The 20,717-nt window shown below is 54.5% G+C and overlaps 1 protein-coding gene and 1 pseudogene across 3 annotated transcripts in view; one reads left to right on the top strand and one right to left on the bottom strand.

The window, feature by feature from the left end:
* FBLN1 (fibulin 1) overlaps positions 1-16,025 on the bottom strand; it is a 77,679-nt gene extending 61,654 nt beyond the window's left edge. For both annotated transcript variants that reach the window (XM_082634862.1, XM_082634863.1), the window contains exons 1-2: positions 15,836-16,025; positions 933-1,035 (exon numbers count right to left, since the gene is read on the bottom strand). In XM_082634862.1, coding sequence (XP_082490988.1) covers positions 933-1,035; positions 15,836-15,914 — 182 coding nt within the window. In that variant the 5' untranslated portion in view covers positions 15,915-16,025. The remainder of the gene's footprint in view (positions 1-932; positions 1,036-15,835) is intronic.
* Positions 16,026-17,468: 1,443 nt separating this feature from the next.
* LOC309812385 (actin-related protein 2/3 complex subunit 3-like) lies at positions 17,469-18,319 on the top strand (annotated as a pseudogene). The gene has a single exon. The product of its transcript is annotated as an actin-related protein 2/3 complex subunit 3-like (transcript).
* The last annotated feature ends 2,398 nt before the right edge of the window (positions 18,320-20,717 follow it).

Below are 20,717 nucleotides of genomic sequence, written 5' to 3'. Positions count from 1 at the left end.
TGAGGCAGACAAGCCTCCCCTGCACATTCCTTCCATGGCAGCTCTCCACCTAGCATCCCACAGCTCCAAGCGTCAAAGCAGCTTAGACTCGGATTAGAGGCAGAGAAAATGAACGGATGTCAAGTGATGGAATGCGTTCCTACCCTCGCCTCCCCCCCCAACCTCTGCTCCCCAGGCAAGCAGATCTGGGTTCAAGTCCTAACGCCATCACCTACCAGCTGTGCGTACTGGGGAAAGCTCAGTTTCCTCATCTGTAAAATGGGATCAGTAACAGGGTGAAATGAGACGAAGGGCATCAAACGCCCAGCACAAAGTCGGTGCTTCATAAAGGCTTGCTATTATTTTGACGGTGATGATCAACATTACATATCTTTATCATCTATTCTAAGCTTACATTCTCCCAAAACTTTGAGGGAGCTTGAGTCAATTTAGGAAGAGAGGAATAAAAATAGTTGATCCAGATGCTGGCTACTGTATAAAGTAGACAATGGTCTGGCAGAACTTTTGCTCTGGGACTCGCTCGTCTGTGTTTTCGGGGTCTGAAGGCAGCCCATGCTTTTGTCTGCAAAGCACTTCCAGTCACACGATCTCATCTGCCGCCCCCAACAACCACCCCCTTTCTGGGTGACTTGGCCACACTGCCCAGGTGTGGCAGCGAGGGCTACAAACCTACATCCTCTTGCTTGCAGTCTGGTGAAATGACGGGAGGCCCCGGCAATGCCAGGGTGGCACGGGAAGGGTAAGCGGAGTCCCGTACAAGGCCCGTGGGAGCACAGAGGAGGGACGTGGGGGTCACCAGCCCCCCACACCTCCCACAGCCTGGCCCTGGGGGCCCAGCCTCTCCCGGGGGCCTGGCACCCACTATCCCTTCCTCCCCTGCTTTTGTCTAGAAGAACACTATTACGGTAGCACAGCGGCACTGGCAAACGTACCTGCATTCCTTGGATTCCGAGGCGTACGGCAGTGAGCAGTCCCTGTGCTGAGTGGCCATTCGATGTCCGTCTGCACAGCAAGCCTCCATGGGGACGTCTGCGCCTGCCGTGCAGGGAAGAGAACGGGGTGACTGGCGACAGGTGACTCACCTCGGACCCCGCCCAAGGTCCCCTTAGACGGTTGGCCTCCCTCAGGTGGCTGAGAGCGCCCCCTCCCGGCCACACCACCTGGACACCCCTTTCTTAGGTCTTCTCTACAGCATCAGGACGGGGCCGAAAGGGCCACGGCACATCCGGTCCTTCAGTCACTCGACAAACGTGTACTGAAAACTCCGCTGAGTCATGGGCTGGGAGCACACACTCTGCTCCTCCTAGAAAGGCCTGAAACCTTAACTACTACCTTCCAAATCCAATTCTGACGGGGCTGCAGCTCAGCACCGGGATCCCTGCTCCAGCCAGATGCCAGAAACTGGGACAGGGACCTGCCCAGACGGGGTCCCTGCCTTCACAGTCCAGAGGGAAGAAAGACAGGTGTTACTGACCAAGGCACGGCCGAGCTGCCGTCCAGCCTGGCGGGTGGGTGTCCAGGACGTGGCTGACCACACTCCTATGGGGTCACAGATGGTTTGTATCACTAACAATGAACAGTGCAGAACTGGGGAGGCCTAGAGGTGTCCCCCAAACTGGGACAACCAAGGAAGGCGTCGCTCGAGAGTGGGGAGCGAACACCAGGGAAGAAGTACAGCATGAGCAGAGCACAGAGGAGGGAACAGTGATGCGGGGCCTCGAATGCAACCAGCCAGCTCTGCGGAGAAGCAAAGCGCCAGCGTTTCCGGGACCCACTCTGTGTTCTCACTTCATCGTTGTAGCCACTTGCCAGGAGAGCATCAGTCCTCACTGTACGGGTCGGGAAACTGAGGCCGGTGATGGTCTCTGCCCTTGATTTGTTACAAGGTTGCCTCTTTGCTCACAAAAAGTAAAGATGGAAGGCTCAGGTGGGTCCAGCAGCTGGGGCACCCACGCCCTCCAGCGCCCAGTCCGGCGCTCAGCCCCACCCAGGCTGCTGCCCCGCTGGGCCCCTCGGCTCACAGGAAGGAGGGGACCCCACCGTTCCCCAAGGGAGGAGGCCGTTCCCCAAGGGACCCCACCGTTCCCCCAGCTGGGTACCGAGGCGCCCCCAGCGTCAGTTCCACCCGCAGCCAGGAGGGGGCTGTTGTTAGTGGCAACAGCCTCTGCTGCCAGGCAGAAGGTCACCTCTCGGCAGGACATTTCAAAACTGGGCTCTAAGAAACGCCACAATTTCTCACGGCTGGCCTTCCCGCGCCCCACGGGGTAAATCCCGCCGGGCTTGGCAGCGTTTCCTGGCACCAAGGGCCTTGGGTGTTCTGTTTGAGCTCATTATTCTTCCAAGGCCTGGCCCTTGGGGTGGCCCCAAAAGAGAGGGTCACTCCAGGGCTCAGCAAGAGGCCAATGTGTCCAGAAACACCGGCTGTGACGGCTTGCCCGCTGCCACCTCGAGAGCCTCTGCCGACAAACTGCACCTAGAACACAGTGCCCTTGAGCTCTGGGTTCACCTCCAGGGAGACCCTGATGGGCGTGGTCCGAGGCTGGGCCGGGCATTTCTTTTTCTTTTTTTTTTTTTAAGCAGAGGTCTTCTTAGAATCCCATATGATTTAAATTTATTTATTTATTTATTTATGCTGTATTGGGTCTTCGTTTCTGTGCGAGGGCTTTCTCTAGTTGCGGCAAGCGGGGGCCACTCTTCATCGCGGTGCGCGGGCCTCTCACTATCACGGCCTCTCTTGTTGCGGAGCACAGGCTCCATATGCGCAGGCTCAGTAGTTGTGGCTCACGGGCCTAGTTGCTCCGCGGCATGTGGGATCTTCCCAGACCAGGGCTCGAACCCGTGTCCCCTGCATCGGCAGGCAGATTCTCAACCACTGTGCCACCAGGGAAGCCCCAGGCATTTCTTGAACCAGGAGGAGGAAGGGCCTTGCCAGGTCCCCCGACGATGACAGCCTCAGCCCCACCTGCAGCCGGGGGAGCTCGGAGCAGAAGATGCGCTGCCGCATCCTCGCTCTCTCGGGTTCCCCCAGGCTGGCAATAAGTGTGACAGTCCACCCCAGAGCAACGTCTGCCGGTCCACTGCCCACCGGCCGCTCGGCCCATCCCGACCTCAGCTGTCCCCCTCCACACTTTCCGACGATGCCATCTGGTGAACGTGGGGGGCACCGTGGGCTGGGGCTCAGATGTAATTGGCATCACCGGCTTCCCAGCACCAAACAGCGAGGTCCCTCATGAGGGAGAGCCTCTTGGTTACCGGGGTGACCTCCAGGGGTCCCATTCATTCATTCGTTCCTTCCTTCATTCTTGCTCCAATTGATTCTAAGGGAAGCATTCACAAAATGCAGGACCTGACCTGTCACAGATAAAACATGGCCTGTGGTTCACCCCCAAGACGACTGTGACCCAGCCACATGGCCTGGCAGAGGCCGATGTCCCCTGTGCTGTACCCCTTCACCCCAATCCCAGCCGGGCCCGCCTAGCTCTCCCGCCCACAGTCTCACCCCTCGTGGCTCTCACAGCCCCTCTGGCCCCGGCCCAACCCCCATCCAGTCTCCCCCCTGCCCCTGCAGCCCGCCTGCCCCCCAGCCCGGCCTGGAGCAAACTCACAATTGACAACATCTGTCTGCCTCGCCCTCCCTCCCACCCATGCAGAGCTAGGCCTCCGTCTCCTGCTCAGCCCTCAGCCCACAGCCAGCCCTCAGCAGCTACAGGGGTGAGTAGGAGTGTCAGCTTCGGAGCCGAACAGGCGTGGGCTCCAGTCCCAGCTCCGGCGCCTTCTTGCTCTGTGACCCTTGGCAGGACACTTCACGCCTCTAAGCCACAGCTTCCTGGATGGCAAAACGGGCCTCACAGTACCTTCTGAAGGTGGCTGAGGAGATGGAAAAAGCTTATAAAGTTCCGAGCACACAGGGAGCCCCAGTAAACAGTGGCTGGATCACACGTGGAAGGAACAAAGGGAATTTGCTTGCCGTTGCCCATGAAGAATGGGGGAACCGGGCTTCCCTGGTGACACAGTGGTTGAGAGTCCGCCTGCCAATGCAGGGGACACGGGTTCATGCCCCGGTCCGGGAAGATCCCACATGCTGTGGAGCGGCTGGGCCCGTGAGCCATGGCCGCTGAGCCTGCGCGTCTGGAGCCTGTGCTCCGCAACGGGAGACACCACAGCAGTGAGAGGCCCGCGTACCGCAAGAAAAAAAAAAAAAAAGAATGGGGGAACCAAGGCTCCGTCTCGGGGTGCAGAATGGCTCAGGGATGAGTGGCGGCCCCTCGGCCTCCCTCAACTCTGAGAAAGGCAAGCACAGGTGAAGCTCAGACTCCTGGAGCTGGCTCAGCGGCGCGAGAACTTTGTGCCCAAGCTGTAGAAACGTTTGGAAATGATTCCCACTGGGGAGCCTTGAGCACTTGGAACCTGATTCTCAGAAGGACAATGAAATGTGACATCTTTCACTCAATCCAGAAACATGGAACATCCCCGGAATGCCCCAAGCAGCCATAAAGCTGGAACTCCCAGCGGCCGGGGTCAGTGCACCCTCCTTGGGCAGGATGCGCCCCCTCTCCTGCCAGGGGGAAGTTCCTGCACTCCCAATCCGAGGGGCCACGGGGTACCCACGGCCAGGCTGGATGGTGACGCAGCAGAGGTCAGAGCAGACAGGACATCACCGTCCTCATCGTAACAGCCGGACACATGAGGATTCTCGCAGAGACAGCCTGTCCATTCACCGCCTCTCCCCGCCTTGAATTCCTTTTTTATGCCACTGTGCCAGGCACAAGGTGTCACACTGTTGTACAGAAGTAGCATCGTCTCCAACCCACTCCCCCCTCTCTGGGCATCTACGTTACTTCCGATATTTCACTATGGGAACGAACAGCTCTGGGTTGAGCATCTTCATCTGTCAACCTTGTCCTCAGATTCTAATGATCCCAACTTGGCTATTCTATTGAAACCATGTTGAGTATGACGGTTTGGTTCTATGGGCCATTATTTATCTTTCCTTATGTCCTGTAGAACAACGGTTATATATGCAGCCTCAGGTTAAAATTACTTTGGGGAACTAACTTCCCCATGATTGTTGTTTTTGAAAGCTGAATACCCAACATTGAAAGGAATCCTTCTTTTAATTTTTTTATTGTTGATAACATTATACTAAGTGAAACCAGTCACAAAAGGGCAAACAAAAGGACTGTATGATGCCACTTATATGAGGTCCTGAGAACAGTCAAATCCATGGAGACAGAAAGTAGAATGGTGGGTGCCAGGGGCTGGGGGAGGGGGAGGGGGAGTTAGTGTTTAATGCGGACGGAGTTTCCATTTGGGGAGATGAAAAGTTCTGGAGATGGATGGTGGTGATGGTGGCACAACAATGTGAATGTGCCTAATGCACATGAGCTGAACACTTAAAAAGAGCTGAAATGGTCAACTGTATGTTATGCATATTTTTAAATTTTTTAAAGGAGGTATAGTTGATTTACAATGTTGTGTTAATTTCTGCTGTACAGCAAAGTGATTCAGTTATACATATATATACACTGTTTTAATATGTTCTTTTCCATTATGGCTTATCATAGGATATTGAATAGTTCTCTGTGCTATACAGTAGGACCTTGTTGTGTATCCATTCTATATATAATAGCTCACATTGTTATGCGTATTTTTAAAATGCATTTTAAAAGTTGAGCTTTTGTGTACCATTTTGTAGCACCCTTCATTAGGAAAGGAATTGTATATTCTGCCGATTAAGTCACTTGCCATTTTCAATCGATGTTGTTTTCATGCACTAATCTGAATACTGGCAAAGAGGATTAATTTGGGCAACTGTATTTTACAACATCTTTGTATAGCAGTTTGGTAGAGAATGCAATGTTTTCCAAGGCAAGCTATGAGACCTCAAATGGGAATGGTGAAAATATTAATTAAAAAGTAAATTGTGGGACTTTCCTGGTGGCGCAGTGGTTAAGAATCCGCCTGGGCTTCCCTGATGGCACAGTGGTTAAGAATCTGCCTGCCAGTGCAGGGGACACGGGTTCGATCCCTGGCCCAGGAAGATCCCACATGCCACAGAACAACTAAGCCCGTGCACCACAACTACTGAGCCTGAGCTCTAGAGCCCGTGCTCCACAACAAGAGAAGCCACGACAATGAGAAGCCCGCGCGACGCAACAAAGAGTAGCCCCTGCTCACCGCAACTAGAGAAAGCCTGCGTGCAGCAACGAAGACCCAACACAGCCAATAAATAAACAAATATATTTTTTTAAAAAGTAAATTGTAACTTTGCAACCAAAATAAAGATGATTTAAAAGTTTAAAAACAAAACAAAAATCCCCAGGGATCGTCTCTCCCCCATGCATCTGGGGCAGTGGCCAGCAGAGGGTGGGACAGGTGGAGGAGAGGCAGAAAGACCTAAAGTTCAGACTTGCCCTGGCTTTGACCTCCTGCATCACTGCGGACACCGCGGCTTGTTCACTGTACCTGGGGGATCAGGTTGCCTCTCAGTTCTGCCCCATCACCAAACCGGGGGTGACCTGAAGCCCAGAGTGGTGCCTCTCTCCTGTCCCCACTTGTGGACATGTCCGTTGACGCCCACCCTCAGCCTGTGCATCCTGTCACACCCCAATGCAGCACCTTCTCAGTGCCGGTCCGCCACTCCCAGACTAGGCGGGGGAGCGGCTGGGTCAAGTGATTGTCACCTGGGAGTGTGACAAGTCCTTTGGCAGATGGGGCCACAGAGCAGAGGAGGCCGCTCACTACCTGAGCCCAGGGGAGAAGGGAGGGAAGGCTTTCTGGAGGTGATGGGGAGGCCCCTCTTCTAGCATCACTTCCCCCAACCACTCACAGCAGGAACTCTGCAACATCAGTGGAAGGGGAAAGAGGGACGGGGGTTCCAGGCTGTGGCCCCAATCTCTCACACAGGGCACATGGCTGGGCTGGGCACGGGGGGCAAGACAACCAAGGTGTCACCCCACCTGATGCCACACCTCACTGGTACCAAGGGTTTCACAGCAGCTGACGGCATCAGACCAACCAGGCCCACCAGCAGACCCCCTGGCAGCACCTCCCAAAGGGCATAAAATTGAGGAAACCTCAGGCACAGACCCCGCCATGTCTGAGTGGCCCTCCTAAATCATGTCACAAAAGCAACCTGGAGCGACAAGGCCATCACTGTTTCTTCTGTCCCCAGCCCCGGGGAGCACTGTCACCTACCCACACCCACCACGCGCTTACTGGTCACTCAACGCCCGTCCTTAAGAGCCCGTAGGTGCTCTTAAGAGAGAAGTGGGGCTTCGGGCAAGTCTGGAATCTTCTCCCTCAGATCCTTTCCCTCTCTGAGATGAAACTTCAGCAGGGCACAGTTTTCATCTCTGGTCCCTGTTAATCTGACTAGATGAGATCCACAAAGACAAAATTCCTTGTCCTTCCAAAATCTGGGGCATTAAAATGCCCTCCATGTATATGAAATGCTGAGATATGAGATGGTGGTTGGTTAGCTCTCTATTTGGTTTTATTTTAATACCGTCATTTGGAAAAATAAAGAGTTGACGCAAGGCTCATGCCCCATCTGCTCCACGGCAGTGCCTAAAGCTGCAGCAAAAAGTTGGAGGGGGTCCCTGTGGTGTCCAGGACCCGCATGACTGGGAAGCCTGAGATGCAATGATATGCCAACAGGAAATTCCAACCCAACAGAACCACGTAAGGCTCAGCCCACACCCCCAGCCCCTGCGGGGCCCCCCACCTCACGAGCCTGGGGAGCCAGCAGATGCCCCTCTTAGGACCCTTCCATGTGCCAGGCTCTGAGCTCGGGGCGAGGGATCCAGAGTCATGACCCCGTTCTCAGGGAGATGACAACCCAGGGAGATGACAAGCAATGGTCACCTGGTGTGTCCCAGTGCTTCTGCACCATGCTGTATGACTGGGATGAGGACAGACCCATCTCCCCTCCTCAAGGCCCCAAGACCTCCCCAGGAGGAAGCAAGGCGTGCTGAGTCTGCTCTTATGGCTCCAGGCCCTGTCCTCAGCACAAGAACGGCTGGTGCCCTCACACCCCCCGACACCAGCACCCGGCACAGAGAGACGGGGTCTCGGATAGGGCACCAGCTAACAGGAGGCAGCAGGAGACAAGGACCAGAAGACACATCTCTGGGAAGGTGAGAAGCAGCAGCTTCTACACTGCTCACTCCAGGCAGCTCACAGTGACCTCCTGGATCAAGCTCAGTGGACATGTGGGCTGTCCTCCCCCTGCCCGCATCTCTACAGCATCCCCCACTGCAGGACCCAACTCCCCTGGTTCTCCTCTCACCTCTCAGACCATGTATGCACACCTGTCAAGTGTCCTCTGCACCCGGCTTTTGGAAACTGAAGCTCTGCCAGGCTGGGTGGTCCCGGGTCCCTCCTCTCCTCCGGCTAGCTCGTTCACACCCACACCAGTACAAAGGTCCTTTTCTCCGGGAAGTCCTCCCTAACTGCACCCCCCAACACACACACGTGCACACACGCGAACATGGGGCAGACATGTTTCCTTTCTTTCGTGGTTTCTTTGCTCCCTGAACTTCCCAGCTATTAGCACAAGTAATTAACCGAGGGTGTACTTGTGCCACGAGGGCTGGACAGGAGTCTCATTCTGCACCCTGCCCCTCAGCTGGTCCAGAGCCAGCACACAGTAAATGTCCGTGAAGGAATGAATGGACGAATAATCTCATGTGATCCTAGCAACTCTATGACACAGGGGACGGGAAGAGATGAAGCAAGTTGCCCGAGGCCATGGGACAAACACAGAGGTGGCACTAGAATTTGGCTGTGACTCTAAAGCTCACACCCACCCACCGTAAAACCCAAGGAGACAGTGGCTTCCCCCTGAAGCTGGACTTAAAAAACTGGAGACTTTTCAGTTAGAAAAGTGAGGCGGTTAGTTCAGTGTCCTGCTTAAGAACACGATGTGAGAGCCAAACTGCCTGTGTTCGGACCCTGAGGCTGCCACTTAGCAGCTGTGTGTCCACAGGCATGCTGCCTGGCCTCTCTGTGCCTGGGTGGGGTGGGTCTCACACCAATAATGGAAAATGGGGATAATGACAGGCATGGCGCGATGGGTTTCAGAGAGCGGTCTTATGTCAAAACGAGTGGCGCTGCACGTAGGTAACAAAACTTCCAGTACATTTCACTCCAGCAGGCAACACAATCCAAAAGGAAAAATAGGTTCAAGAAAAATACTGGCTCAAAAAAAAAAAAAAGAAAGAAAGAAAAATACTAGCTCAGCCCATTAGCATAAAAACACTGATAGCTAGCATCTAAAAACCAGTCCTGGCAGTGTCCCAGCTACCACCCATGGCTCTGGGGACTCCCCTGAGGGGGTGCCACTTTGCTGCTCTTCTTCCTCAAACTGCCTGGGAGGGCTCAGTGCCGTGGCCCCTTGTCCTCTCCCCCCACTGCCCCCACCTCCCTGGGTGGCCTCATCCAGCCTCCCCTATCGGCCGAGACTCCCACACTTCTGTCTGCAGCCTGGTCTCGCCCATGAGCCCACCCAGACGTCTAATAGGAAACTTAAGGTTTCCACACAGGACTCTGATCCTCACCCCTGTCCAGCTTCTCTGCCTCAGTAATTAGCAGTCACCATGCATCCAGAGGCTGGAGCCAAAATAACTGGGCCAGCTTGAATTATTCCATCTCCCTCCCCCTCCACATCCAAGCCCTCAGCGAGTCCTGTCCACTCTACCTCCCAAACGCCCTAGATCTGTCCACTTCCCTCTGGCCCGCAGATCCCGCCCCCCCCCCGCCCTCCCCGACCAAGGCATCTTTGGCCCTGGACCCTGCAGGAGCCTCCCCCCAGCTTATTCCACCTCCATGCTGGTCTCCCTATAATCCATTCACCATGCAGCACAGAGGGACTTCTAGAAGTGAATCAAGGAATGTCACTCCCCCGCTGAAGATCCTCCAGCGCCTTCCCCGAGCATCTAGGATAAAATCCACAGTCCACACCCTGATTTTTAAGGCCCTGCACGACTGCCTTGCCCCTCCCGCCTTTGCCACCCTCTTGGGCACCCCCCTCCCCTCCTTTCACACCACCTCTCCGGTCCCTCTGGTACACCTGGTCCCACCTGGGGGCCTTTGTGCCTGCTGTCCCCTTCGCCCAGACGCTCTTCTCCAGGTCTTTTCACAGACGGCTCCTTGCCACTCACATCTGAGCTCAGGTATCACTTGCTCTCACTCGCCCCCCACCCCGACACCCACTTGAGAGCCACCCGTGTCCCACTGTCACAGTGTGTTACAGTCACTATGGCACGGATGCCCCCGATTTTTTTGTTAGTGCATCTGTTTCTGTCTTTACTCTTAGTGTGTGTAGTGGGTTCAACGGTGGCCCCCAGAAAGATGTGTCCATGTCCTGACCCCTGGAACCTGTGCATGTGACCTTATTTGGAATAAGAATCTTTGTAGATGGAATGAAGTATCTCAAGATGAGATCATCCTGGATTATCCAGGTGAGCCCTAAGTCTCATGCAAGTGTCCTTAGAGATGCACAGAGGAGATGCAGGAGGAAGCCACGTGAAGATGGAGGCAGAGACTGGAGGGATGCAGCCTCAAGCCAAGGAGTTCTGGGCGCCCCAGAGCCGTGGAGGAAGGGAAGCCCTCAGACACTCTGATATCTGACTGAGATATCCCTGATATCTCACCTCCAGGACAGTGAGAGGGTTCTGCTGTTTTAAGCCACTAGGTTGCAGCAATTCAGCCCAGAGCCACAGGAAGCTGCCGCAGTACACAAGCTCCAGGATGCAAGGACCTTATCTGGCTTGTGTCCGTGGGGCCTCTTCCACGACCTGACTCCTCAATGAGTGTCTGTTGAATAAATGGATGCACAAGCAGACACACGATGGCTGCGTGACAAACAGCTCCTCAGGGGCCACACCAGGCTCAAAGGAGACACTTGGCAAATGTCTGCTGAGTAAAACTGAAAACCAGCCTACAAATGACACCACTTTGCAGCTAAGTGACCTTAGACAAGCCACTTCCCCCTTCTGGGCCTCAGTTTCCTCACCTATGTAAAGGGAGTGGGTCGGCCGATCTTCGATTTCCATATCCCGATAGACAAACAATTCCTCCCCAAATTCTGCTCGAGTGCCCATCACAAAACCCGCCCTGGGCCCCACCGGACCCACAGCTGGTTCTTTGGTTCTTACACTTTTTTTTTTTTTTTTTTTTTTTGCTGTACGCGGGCCTCTCACTGCTGTGGCCTCTCCCCCGTCACCCGCCATGGAAAATGCCTGTTCTTTCAAAGGAGCCCCTCGTACACACAGCACTCGTTTCTGGCACTGAAGTGCCCGTCCAGCCGAGTGGTTAGGACCACGGGATCCTGAGTCCTCTATTTACTACCACATCGTCCTGAGCAAGGGCTGGTTGCCAGGACTGGATTTTATTTTTTATTTATTTTTTTTTTTGCGGTACGCGGGCCTCTCACTGTTGCGGCCTCTCCCGTTGCGGAGCACAGGCTCCGGACGCACAGGCTCAGCGGCCACGGCTCACGGGCCCAGCCGCTCCGCGGCATGTGGGAATCTTCCTGGACCGGGGCACAAACCCGCGTCCCCTGCATGGGCAGGCGGACTCTCAACCACTGTGCCACCAGGGAAGCCCCAGGACTGGATTTTAAACGTCCAAGATCACAGTGTTTTTACGCTAATGGGCTGAGCCAGCATTTTTCTTGAACCTATTCTTCCTTTTGGAGCCTGTCGCCCGCTAGAGTATACGCTCTGGGTCTTAGTTTACATACCTGTAAAGTGGAAATAACAGTAGTACCTACTTCATGGGGCTGTGGAGAAGGACTAAGTTAGTGACTAAATGTAAAAGACTTCAATTATCATAATTTCCTAGGGCAGAGAGTTTTCATTCTGTTTTTAAGGAAACAGAGCAGAGAGCCTGTGGGAGTCCGTCAAGCTCTCTCAAACCACTTTCAGGGCTGGGACCAGTCTCCTAACCCTGGTCAAGTGCTGACCCCCAGCAATGGGTGGGTCGGTGAAGGACCCTCCTGTCCCAGCCTCTTGTTACGACCAGCCTGGGGCTTAAAGGCAGTGACCAGTGGAAAGAGTGCTGGCCACAAAGCTCAGCCTCCAGTCCAGCCATGCCTGCTACGAGCTGGATGACTTGGGACAGATGACTTGGCCTCAGCGTCACACGCTCAGCTCTGAGCTCCCCTCCAGGCTGAAGGGTCTCTGACCCCAGGAAAGTTGACATAATGGGTGCCCCCCCACCGCCCGTTTCATTATCTGGCCACATTTGAGAGCATTACAGAGAAACTGGAACCATATGAAGCCTGCAAAAGGATTATTAATGAAATTGTTATAATTTGATGTTTTGCAAAAGAAAAACCTCTTATCATGTAAAACATACTGGCAAAATACTCCCTATTAGAACTGTTTTCCTGCAAAGCTGCTCCACTCGCTGTGCCCACTGCTCAGAGCTCCACCTTCAGAGGAAAGGGGGGGAGGTGTGTGCAGGCTGTTGGGGAAGGGGCTGCTGGGGAAGGGGCTGCTGGAAAAGGTGCTAGGCACGGCGGTCTTCCCCAAGCATGAGGAGGGGGCAGAACTCCTAGAAGTCCCACGTTCTCTCTCACCTTCCGGACCTTTGTCTATGCTGTTCTCTCTGCCTGGGACACCCTCCCCACCCTCCTCCCAGCCCTCCTCTGTTCCTTCACATCCCAGTTTGCATGCTGCTTCCTCCAGGAAGTCTTCCCTGACTCACTCCCAGTTGGCGTTGGTTTGTAATTGTTCGCTTTTCTGGATCTCCCGGGAGATGTGCCCCATGGGCAGAAGGGCCAGGTCTCTCTTCCTCCTTGCCGTATCCCCAAGACCTAGAACAGTGTCTGGCACAGAGCTGGTCCTCAGCAGATATTCCGCGTACAGATGATTGAACGCCTAAGGAGGCCAGCTGAGGCCACTTTGCATGACCTTTACCAACACGCCTTGGCACTGGACAGCTGCCGCAGGTTTTGTGGCCCTGTTGGGCCTCCTTCCCAGCTCCTGGCTGGGGAAATGCAGTTTTAGTAGTGCAATCTTGGGGAAAAGGATACTGTCCTATCCTACTCCAGGAAGGGGACATCACAAATAACAGATAATAATAATACAGCTACCATGACAGGCGTCATCCTATGTTCTCTCCCTCAATCCTCCAGCCAAACTAAAAAGTTGGTCTCTGTTATTTCCATTTGACAAATGAGAAAACCACCAGATAAGTCCGTGGTTCTTTTCTGAGGGATGACAGGCAAAGATGTTTGCAGTCCCACAAACGCTCCTGGCAGCCTGCTGGGTCCCAACGGTGAGTCACGCTCCCCCGCCACCATCAGAGGCGGCAAATGAGCCCAAGTTGGGAGTGGCCTTGGGCAGTGCCAGGAGGGGTCATGACCCAGAGCTGTGGCTCCGCAGGAGAGGCCCTGGCACTGCACCCCTAGGGCACACTGTCTCACGCTCCAGCAGCCCCATCAGCCTGTCCAGCCCCTGCCACCCAACTGGGAAACTTCTAGGAGCGGCAACGGTGCCGCCACGTGTTTCCAAGCCAAGTCCTCTCTCCCCTTTGTTCTCCTCCCAGCGATGTTCTCTGTAATCAGTCAGGAAGGCTGCCAGGCTGGAGCCAGAGGCCAAGAAGTCTTGGAGAAAACACAACCGTCTTTCCCAACACCATCCTTCCCTCTACTCCCGCCTACCCTGGCTCTCAGGAAAACCCAACTGGACAGATGGATACAGGACAGACCGGTGGTTCCAACTCTGCCCCCTGGCATGGAAGTCCAGCCCCCTTCTGCGTTCCCATGGCCAGGTCACCAAATGGGTTTCAGCAGATTAGCTAAAAGGCTCACCATCGAGGCCTTTCCCATGATCACTTTTAAACTGCATGTCTCCTCTTGGACCCCACAGCTCTACGGAGGGTGGGGACAGTGTCACCCTCGGCCTTACAAGGCTTCAGGGAACCTTACAGCTTCTGAGTTTGCAGGCACAGAAAGGAACCAGGCAATTTTCTAACTCTCTCTCCCCAAACCATACTAAACTTGTTGAAACTCAAAAGAGGGACCTCCCAAAAGAAACAAAGGACCACAGCGTTCTCATCAGTGTGCAATTAAGGTTTCCTTTATACACTTCAAGTTAGGACGTTCTCTATGAAGAAGATGGTTGTAAACCATCAGTCAGGCTTCAGCCTAGCAAGTCTCGGTGCTCCTTCAAAGCTGGACACTGGCAGGCTGCAGGGGACCCTTCTCAAACAGTAGGCAGAAAAGAACAGCGATGGAGTATTTGGGGACTCGGGCTCAGGAAAGTTCAACTAAGCTTTCTCTCTGAGCCTCAGTTTCCTTGGGTGTAAAATACAGGAGGTTCCGGGGCCCCTTCCATTTCCAACAGGAGTCTTGTGTGGCCCCCAGTCTAAGGCCCCTCTGGGCTTTCACTCCAGCCAGGGGTCACCAGAATTCCCTTCTTTCCCTGCCTGACCAGCTCCTGCCCAAATGCCATCTCCTCCAGGAAGCCTCCCATAAGCCCCAGGGCCTGGGATGGCCTTGCTGCCAATGCTGAGCCCTGCACCTCCCCCCACCCCATGAGATGTCCGCCCCCAGACATGCCCAGGATGGAGCCGATGCCTGGAACAGCCAGAGCTCCGTGAAGGTCTGCTGCAGGGAGCCACTGAGCCAAGAAACCTCTGCACAGCTCTCCCCGCTCGCCCCCTGTCAGCCTCTCCGGGAATTCCTGAATCCTGGCAAAGCATTAGCTGCGACCAGTGACCTTTGACAGAGGAGGAGGGTGGTCCCCAGAGAGTTTAAAAGAAACTCAACTAAGCCAGAGATAAAGAATCTGGGATGCCAAGGGTGGTCGGGGCTCTTATCTGGGCCTGGCCCCAGGAAGGCTGGCCTGGCTAATGACTGATGAGCCACGGGTCAGCAGAGAGGTCAGAGGTCATGGCTGTGATCGGCGGGGCCTTGTGGTCACCCCTGAGTAGCTAGGCCTTGAAGATTAAGGAGGAAAGGATGAGCCGGGTGCTTGCCATCCCAGTGCTGTCAGTCCCAGGGCTGGGAGCTCTGGGCCACGGGTCTGCTGGTGGAGACCCCCTGGCAACCCTCTGCCACCAGGTGGCTGGGTTTGGAGGTGGCCTGTCCCCAGCCACAGCTGAGTCTGGAGCCTGGCAGAACCCCGTGTCTTGGGGTCCTCGGTGTCTCAGGTGGAGAGGCAGGGGTCTCCGCACACACAGCTATGGCCCTGAACACCTTCAGCCCACTCCCTTCCTCTCTGCTTTCTTCATGTCCACCTCTTACCCCATGACTGCTTTTGTCTCTTGGGTAAATTACTGTCTCCACTGACCAGCAAGCTGGGTACCACAGCGCCTGCGCAGGGGCGGAGGTGGGGGCAGTGGGAACAGGTACGCCAGGGGCGCTCCAGGTGCAAGGAGCAGGCACGGGGTGGTGCAAGGTGTGTGTGGGGGGGTCCTTGGCAACCACCAGCCAGTCTTCCTCTCCCCCAGCCCGCACCCTGGCCCCAGGGGGTGGGTGGGAGCTAGGGTGGGCAGGGTGGATGCGAGAGGGCCGGCAGGAGGATGTGTCTGCAGGGATCCGTCTTTAAAACAAATCCACACGTCAGCGAGGTGATCAGGACCGAAGCCAGGAGACGGGTCGGGGAGTGGGGGGAGCGTCGCCGGGGCCTGGCGGCAGCGCAGCACAAACACCCCGAGGACCGCGGAGGGGCGCAGCGCCGGTTGACGCTCCCGGGCGCCGGCAGCTCCAAAAGTCGCACGGGGCACGGGTCCGGGCGGTCGGGGTGTCGGAGAGTCACTAACGCGGGGGCCGTGGGCTCGGGGCGCTCCCTACCCCCCCGGCGCGCCCCCGCGCCCCTACCTTGGGCCGCCAGCAGCGAGAGGCCGCCGAGCAGCAGCAGCGGCAGCGGGGCCCGGCGCGACGGGGCGGCACGCTCCATGGGCGGTGGGCGGCGGGCGGACAAAGGCGCGGGGCGCGGCTCTCGGCTCCAGGCGCGGCACGCGGGCAGCGCGGGCTCCAAGCTCCAGCCGAGCCTCCGCAGCCAACGCAGGGCCCCGGCCGCGCGGTTCAATTATCCCGCCCCGGAGGAGGGCGCGGGGGAGGGCGCGGCGGAGGCGGGGCCGCGGGGCGTCCGCTCCCCTCCCCCCTCGACCGCTCCCCGCCCGGGACCTCCGGGGCCCTCCCTCCTGGCACCCCAGGCCCGAGGGGAGCGCAGGCCCACGGCCGGGCTGGGAGCAGGGACCCCAGACTTCTCCCTGGTGGGGGCCGGGGAAGGGGGGCGCAGTCGGGCGGGAGGCACCCCCCCTCACCCCTCACCCCCCCTGCGCCAGTGAAACCCGATCCCCTCCCCACCCATCGGCCGGAGGGGCGGGCTGGGTAGCAAAGGTTAGCTCCGCCCGACTCCGCCAAAAGGGAAGTCAGGCTGCGGGGGGGTCCCCAGCGTCGGAGGCGCCTTCTGAGGGGGAATAAGGGTGGTGACCATTCGGGGGGCTCCCTGTGGGACCCGGCCCCCGAGTAATGCCCCGAACCCGCGGTTTGCGGGTTTCGCGCCTTCTCCAGCCCCGCGCGGGTCGCCCGGGGCTCTGCAGGTCAGCGGCTAACTCTAGGTGTGTACCGGGCTGCGACCTGGGTCTGCCCTCAGGGGACCGCCAGTGGGGCGGGCAGCGGACAGACTCCACCAACATCCCAGCATCCGTGGAGGGTGATGAACCCGGGACACCCAACCGCGGGGAGAAAGAGATTCTTTTTGCCGGAGAGGAAGCAGCCTTTGCACTGGGCCTGTGTAGGAATTCATGGCTGCAACCGGTTGGTGGTTACTGAGGATGAATTAGTCCGTTGGGACCATAAATAGATTTATTTAAAAGAAGAAGAAAAACAAAAACAAAACGTGTACGGGTGAAGATGGGGAGCAACAGGATGAGACCCACAGGAACACCATTAGCCAAGTGTAGGGGTCCCCTGACCCAGCAGACCCACTCTGGGTTTACACCCAGCAGAAAGGCATATACGTGTCGTGCAGTGTGCACCAAGAGACAGAAAGTCCTGTACCAGAGTGTTCACTGCAGTGTAGTTCATGACGGCTTCCAGCAGGGAAGGCCCCAACCTCACCAGCAGCGTAATGAAAGCACTGGGCAGTCAGGTTGGAGAACTACACAGCCCTGAAAAGTGAGAGCTCTACAACCCAGGCAGCTACAGGGAGGCTCTCAGACACGTGCCAGACACTGGAGGACGCTTCCTGCAGGATTCTGTTGTAATGAAGGACAGAAACAAGTCAGAAGTCAGGAGAGTGATGACCCTGGGGGTGGGTTAGGGACTGCAGGGGGCATAAGGCAGCTTTCTCCGGGGCCAGTTAGGATGTTTTTTTAAATCTGTGTATTGGTTTCAAGGTTGGCTTCAGTGTGTGAAATTTTATGAAGCTGCTCACTTACATGTGCCCTTTTCTGAATGAATGATATAGATTTAAAAATCAAAAACAACCCTGCCCAACTGCCAGACCGGAAGCGCCACGCTCTAGCCCGATCCTCCTCGTCGGGGTTGAAACCCGGGCACCTCCAAGATGACGGCTTACCACTCTTCCCTCATGGACCCTGACACGAAACTTACTGGAAACACGGCACTGTTGCCTATCAGAAGTCAGTTCAAAGGACCCGCCCCTAGAGAGACAAAAGATACAGATATTGTGGATGAAGCTATCTATTACTTCAAGGCCAATGTCTTCTTCAAAAACTATGAAATTAAGAATGAAGCTGATAGGACCTTGATATATATAACTCTCTACATTTCTGAGTGTCTAAAGAAACTCCAAAAGTGCAATTCTAAAAGCCAAGGCGAGAAAGAAATGTATACACTGAATGTATACACTAATTCTCCCGTTCCCGGAGAGCCTGGTTTTCCACTTAATGCAATTTACACCAAACCTGCAAACAAACAGGAAGATGAAGTGATGAGGGCCTACTTACAACAGCTGAGGCAAGTCTCAGTCCAGTCTCTTGCCTGGACTGAGACTTTGTGAAAAAGTTTTTGACCCTCAGAATGATAAACCCAGCAAGTGGTGGACTTGCTTTGTGAAGAGACAATTCATGAACAAGAGTCTTTCAGGACCTGGACAGTAAAGGGAGCCTTGGGCAGACATTGTCTCCACAGCTGTGGGCAGCATTTACAGCAAGATGTACACAGTTCTTTGCCTTTATTTCATAAAGTTTTATACAGAGGAGAGAAGAGAGTGTGTCTTTACTTGAAGAGCTCTTTATCAAGAATTTGGGGCTGTGGGGTGGGGAAGAATGAGTTGTTGATGGGTGATTTGAAATTTCTGCAGTATTAAGCTGGTGCTTAATGAGTAATAATAAAGAAATTTCCTAACCAAAAAAAAAAAAAATCAAAAACAGAAAGACAGGGCTTCCCTGGTAGCGCAGTGGTTAAGAATCTACCTGCCAATTCAGGGGACACAGGTTCGAGCCCTGGTCCAGGAAGATCCCACATGCCGCGGAGCAACTAAGCCCGTGCGCCACAACTACTGAGCCCGCGAGCCACAACTACTGAGCCTGCGCTCTAGAGCCTGCGAGCTACAACTACTGAGCCCGTGTGCCTAGAGCCTGTGAGCCACAACTACTGAGCCCGCGATCCACAACTACCAGAACTCGCGTGCCTAGAGCCCATGCTCCGCAACAAGAGAAGCCACCGCAATGAGAAGCCCGTGCACCGCAGCGAAGAGCAGCCCCTGCTTGCCACAACTAGAGAAAGCCTGCGCGCAGCGACCAAGACCCAACACAGCCAGAAAATAAACACAACAACAACAGAAAGACACAACACTCATCTCCCCACAGGTTAGCTCCTAAGTCTGAGGTTTGCGAAGAGCCCAGAAGAGCTCATGAAAGGGGCCCGCTGGCTAATGGCCTCCCGGGTTAAGGAGGCTTCCCAGAAAAGGGACGTGGGACCAGCCCGTGAAAGACGAGCAGTAGAGGGAGAAGGGTTTCCTGGGCAGAGGGAGTAGCATGTGCAAAGTGTGGAGGCATCAGAGACCCTGAGCTATCCGGTCCATTCTGACTGGATGATGTGGGTCCCTGAAGCCCACAGATGTGCTATGGTAAGGTCCTGAAGGCAGTTGGATAAAGGGTGAGTGGGGAGCTCTAAGCTGGAGGCAGATTGGAGACTCATTAGTACTTTAATACTAATTTGATGTTTTTAAGCCACGGGAGAATCAGGGTGCTGTGGAAGGAGGTTAGAGAACCAGGGAAAGTGTAGTGTGTGTAATAGATTATATGCTCTTACGCTATCTCATTAATACAACAGCCCCAGGAGGCTTTAGTACCCCTATTCTGCAGATGAGGAAACCAAGGCTCAGAAAGGTGAGGTCATTGGTCAAATTCTCATGACCAGTGATTGGCAGCCCTGGGATCTGAATCCAGGCCATCTGACTCCCAATCCCAGGCTCATCTGTATCCAGGGTTCTGTTTTTCACCGAACACTATAGCATAAACATTCCCCCTCCTATTAGAAATCTACATTATACATCCAGTGAGTGAATAGTATAAAAGTTGTACACACGTTTAATTAACCACTCTCCTATTATTGGACATTTAGATCATTTCAACGTTGAGGGTTATAAATCATGCTGCAATGAAACCTGTGTGCTCTGGGCTCAGCTCCCCGCATGGATACACTAGAAGAGCAGATGCTACACCCAGGAATGGACTCATTCACATCCCCAGAGAGAGACAGGAGCTGAGCCGTGGGTGTCTCCACCTCCTCTCCAGCATGAATATCTTTGTTTAATCTGGGCTATTTCCACAGTCAAAAGGACGGGTGTCTCGATGTTTCGATGTATGTCTTTAATCATCACAGAGGTTGAACATTTTTCATATTTGTATTTCTCTTTCATAACTTTTATTCATTTATTTATTTATTTTTTTTTTTTTTTTTTTTTTTTTTTTTTTTTGCTGTACGCGGGCCTCTCACTGCTGTGGCCTCTCCCGTTGCGGAGCACAGGCTCCGGACACACAGGCTCCGCGGCCATGGCTCGCGGGCCCAGCCGCTCCGCGGCATGTGGGATCCTCCGGGATCGGGGCACGAACCCGTGTCCCCTGCATCGGCAGGCGGACTCTCAACCACTGCGCCACCAGGGAAGCCCCATTTATTTTTATAATAGCAGAATTGTTTATTCCAGTGAAAAGCTAGAAAAAATGCAATGTCCGACAATAGCTTATTTATAGTATGTACGATTTAATTCAACAATGTCAATAGTCAGTGATTCAACAGAATATTGTGCCATAGTTGAAAGGGCTAAATACAATGCTTTAGTAGAAATATGATCTTTGCGAACTAATATTATGTAAAAAGAAAAAGGAAAACAAGATTGAGTGGGAATGTATAGATTCACACTGCAGTTATGACTGTAAAAGCTATAGTCGTGCAGCTAAAGATCAAAAGGGAGCTAAATGAAAGTGGAAGTTGTGTTTGACTAGTGAAAATGTTGTTATTTTTAATATTTATTTTTTAGGATACAATTGAGACAGGGAGGAATAATTGTACCAGAAACCTGGAGTGATATAACTCCTGCACATAAACTTGACTCTGAGTCTCTTGGCAACCAAAGCAAAAATCATCTTTCTGGGTCTTGAGGTAAGAGTCAGGAAACTTGATGAGCTGCACATTTGCTTGTAGTTTGTGGAAGATGGGATGGTCTTCAGAGAGGTTCCACGGGGGGAATTAGGGACAAAGGGGGCCCCCCGCCACCTGGCCCCCA

This window comes from Mesoplodon mirus (genome assembly GCF_964341445.2).
Source record: "Mesoplodon mirus genome assembly, chromosome: 11".
Classification (NCBI taxonomy): Eukaryota; Metazoa; Chordata; class Mammalia; order Artiodactyla; family Ziphiidae; genus Mesoplodon; species Mesoplodon mirus.
This window is presented reverse-complemented; position numbering and strand designations above follow the sequence as displayed.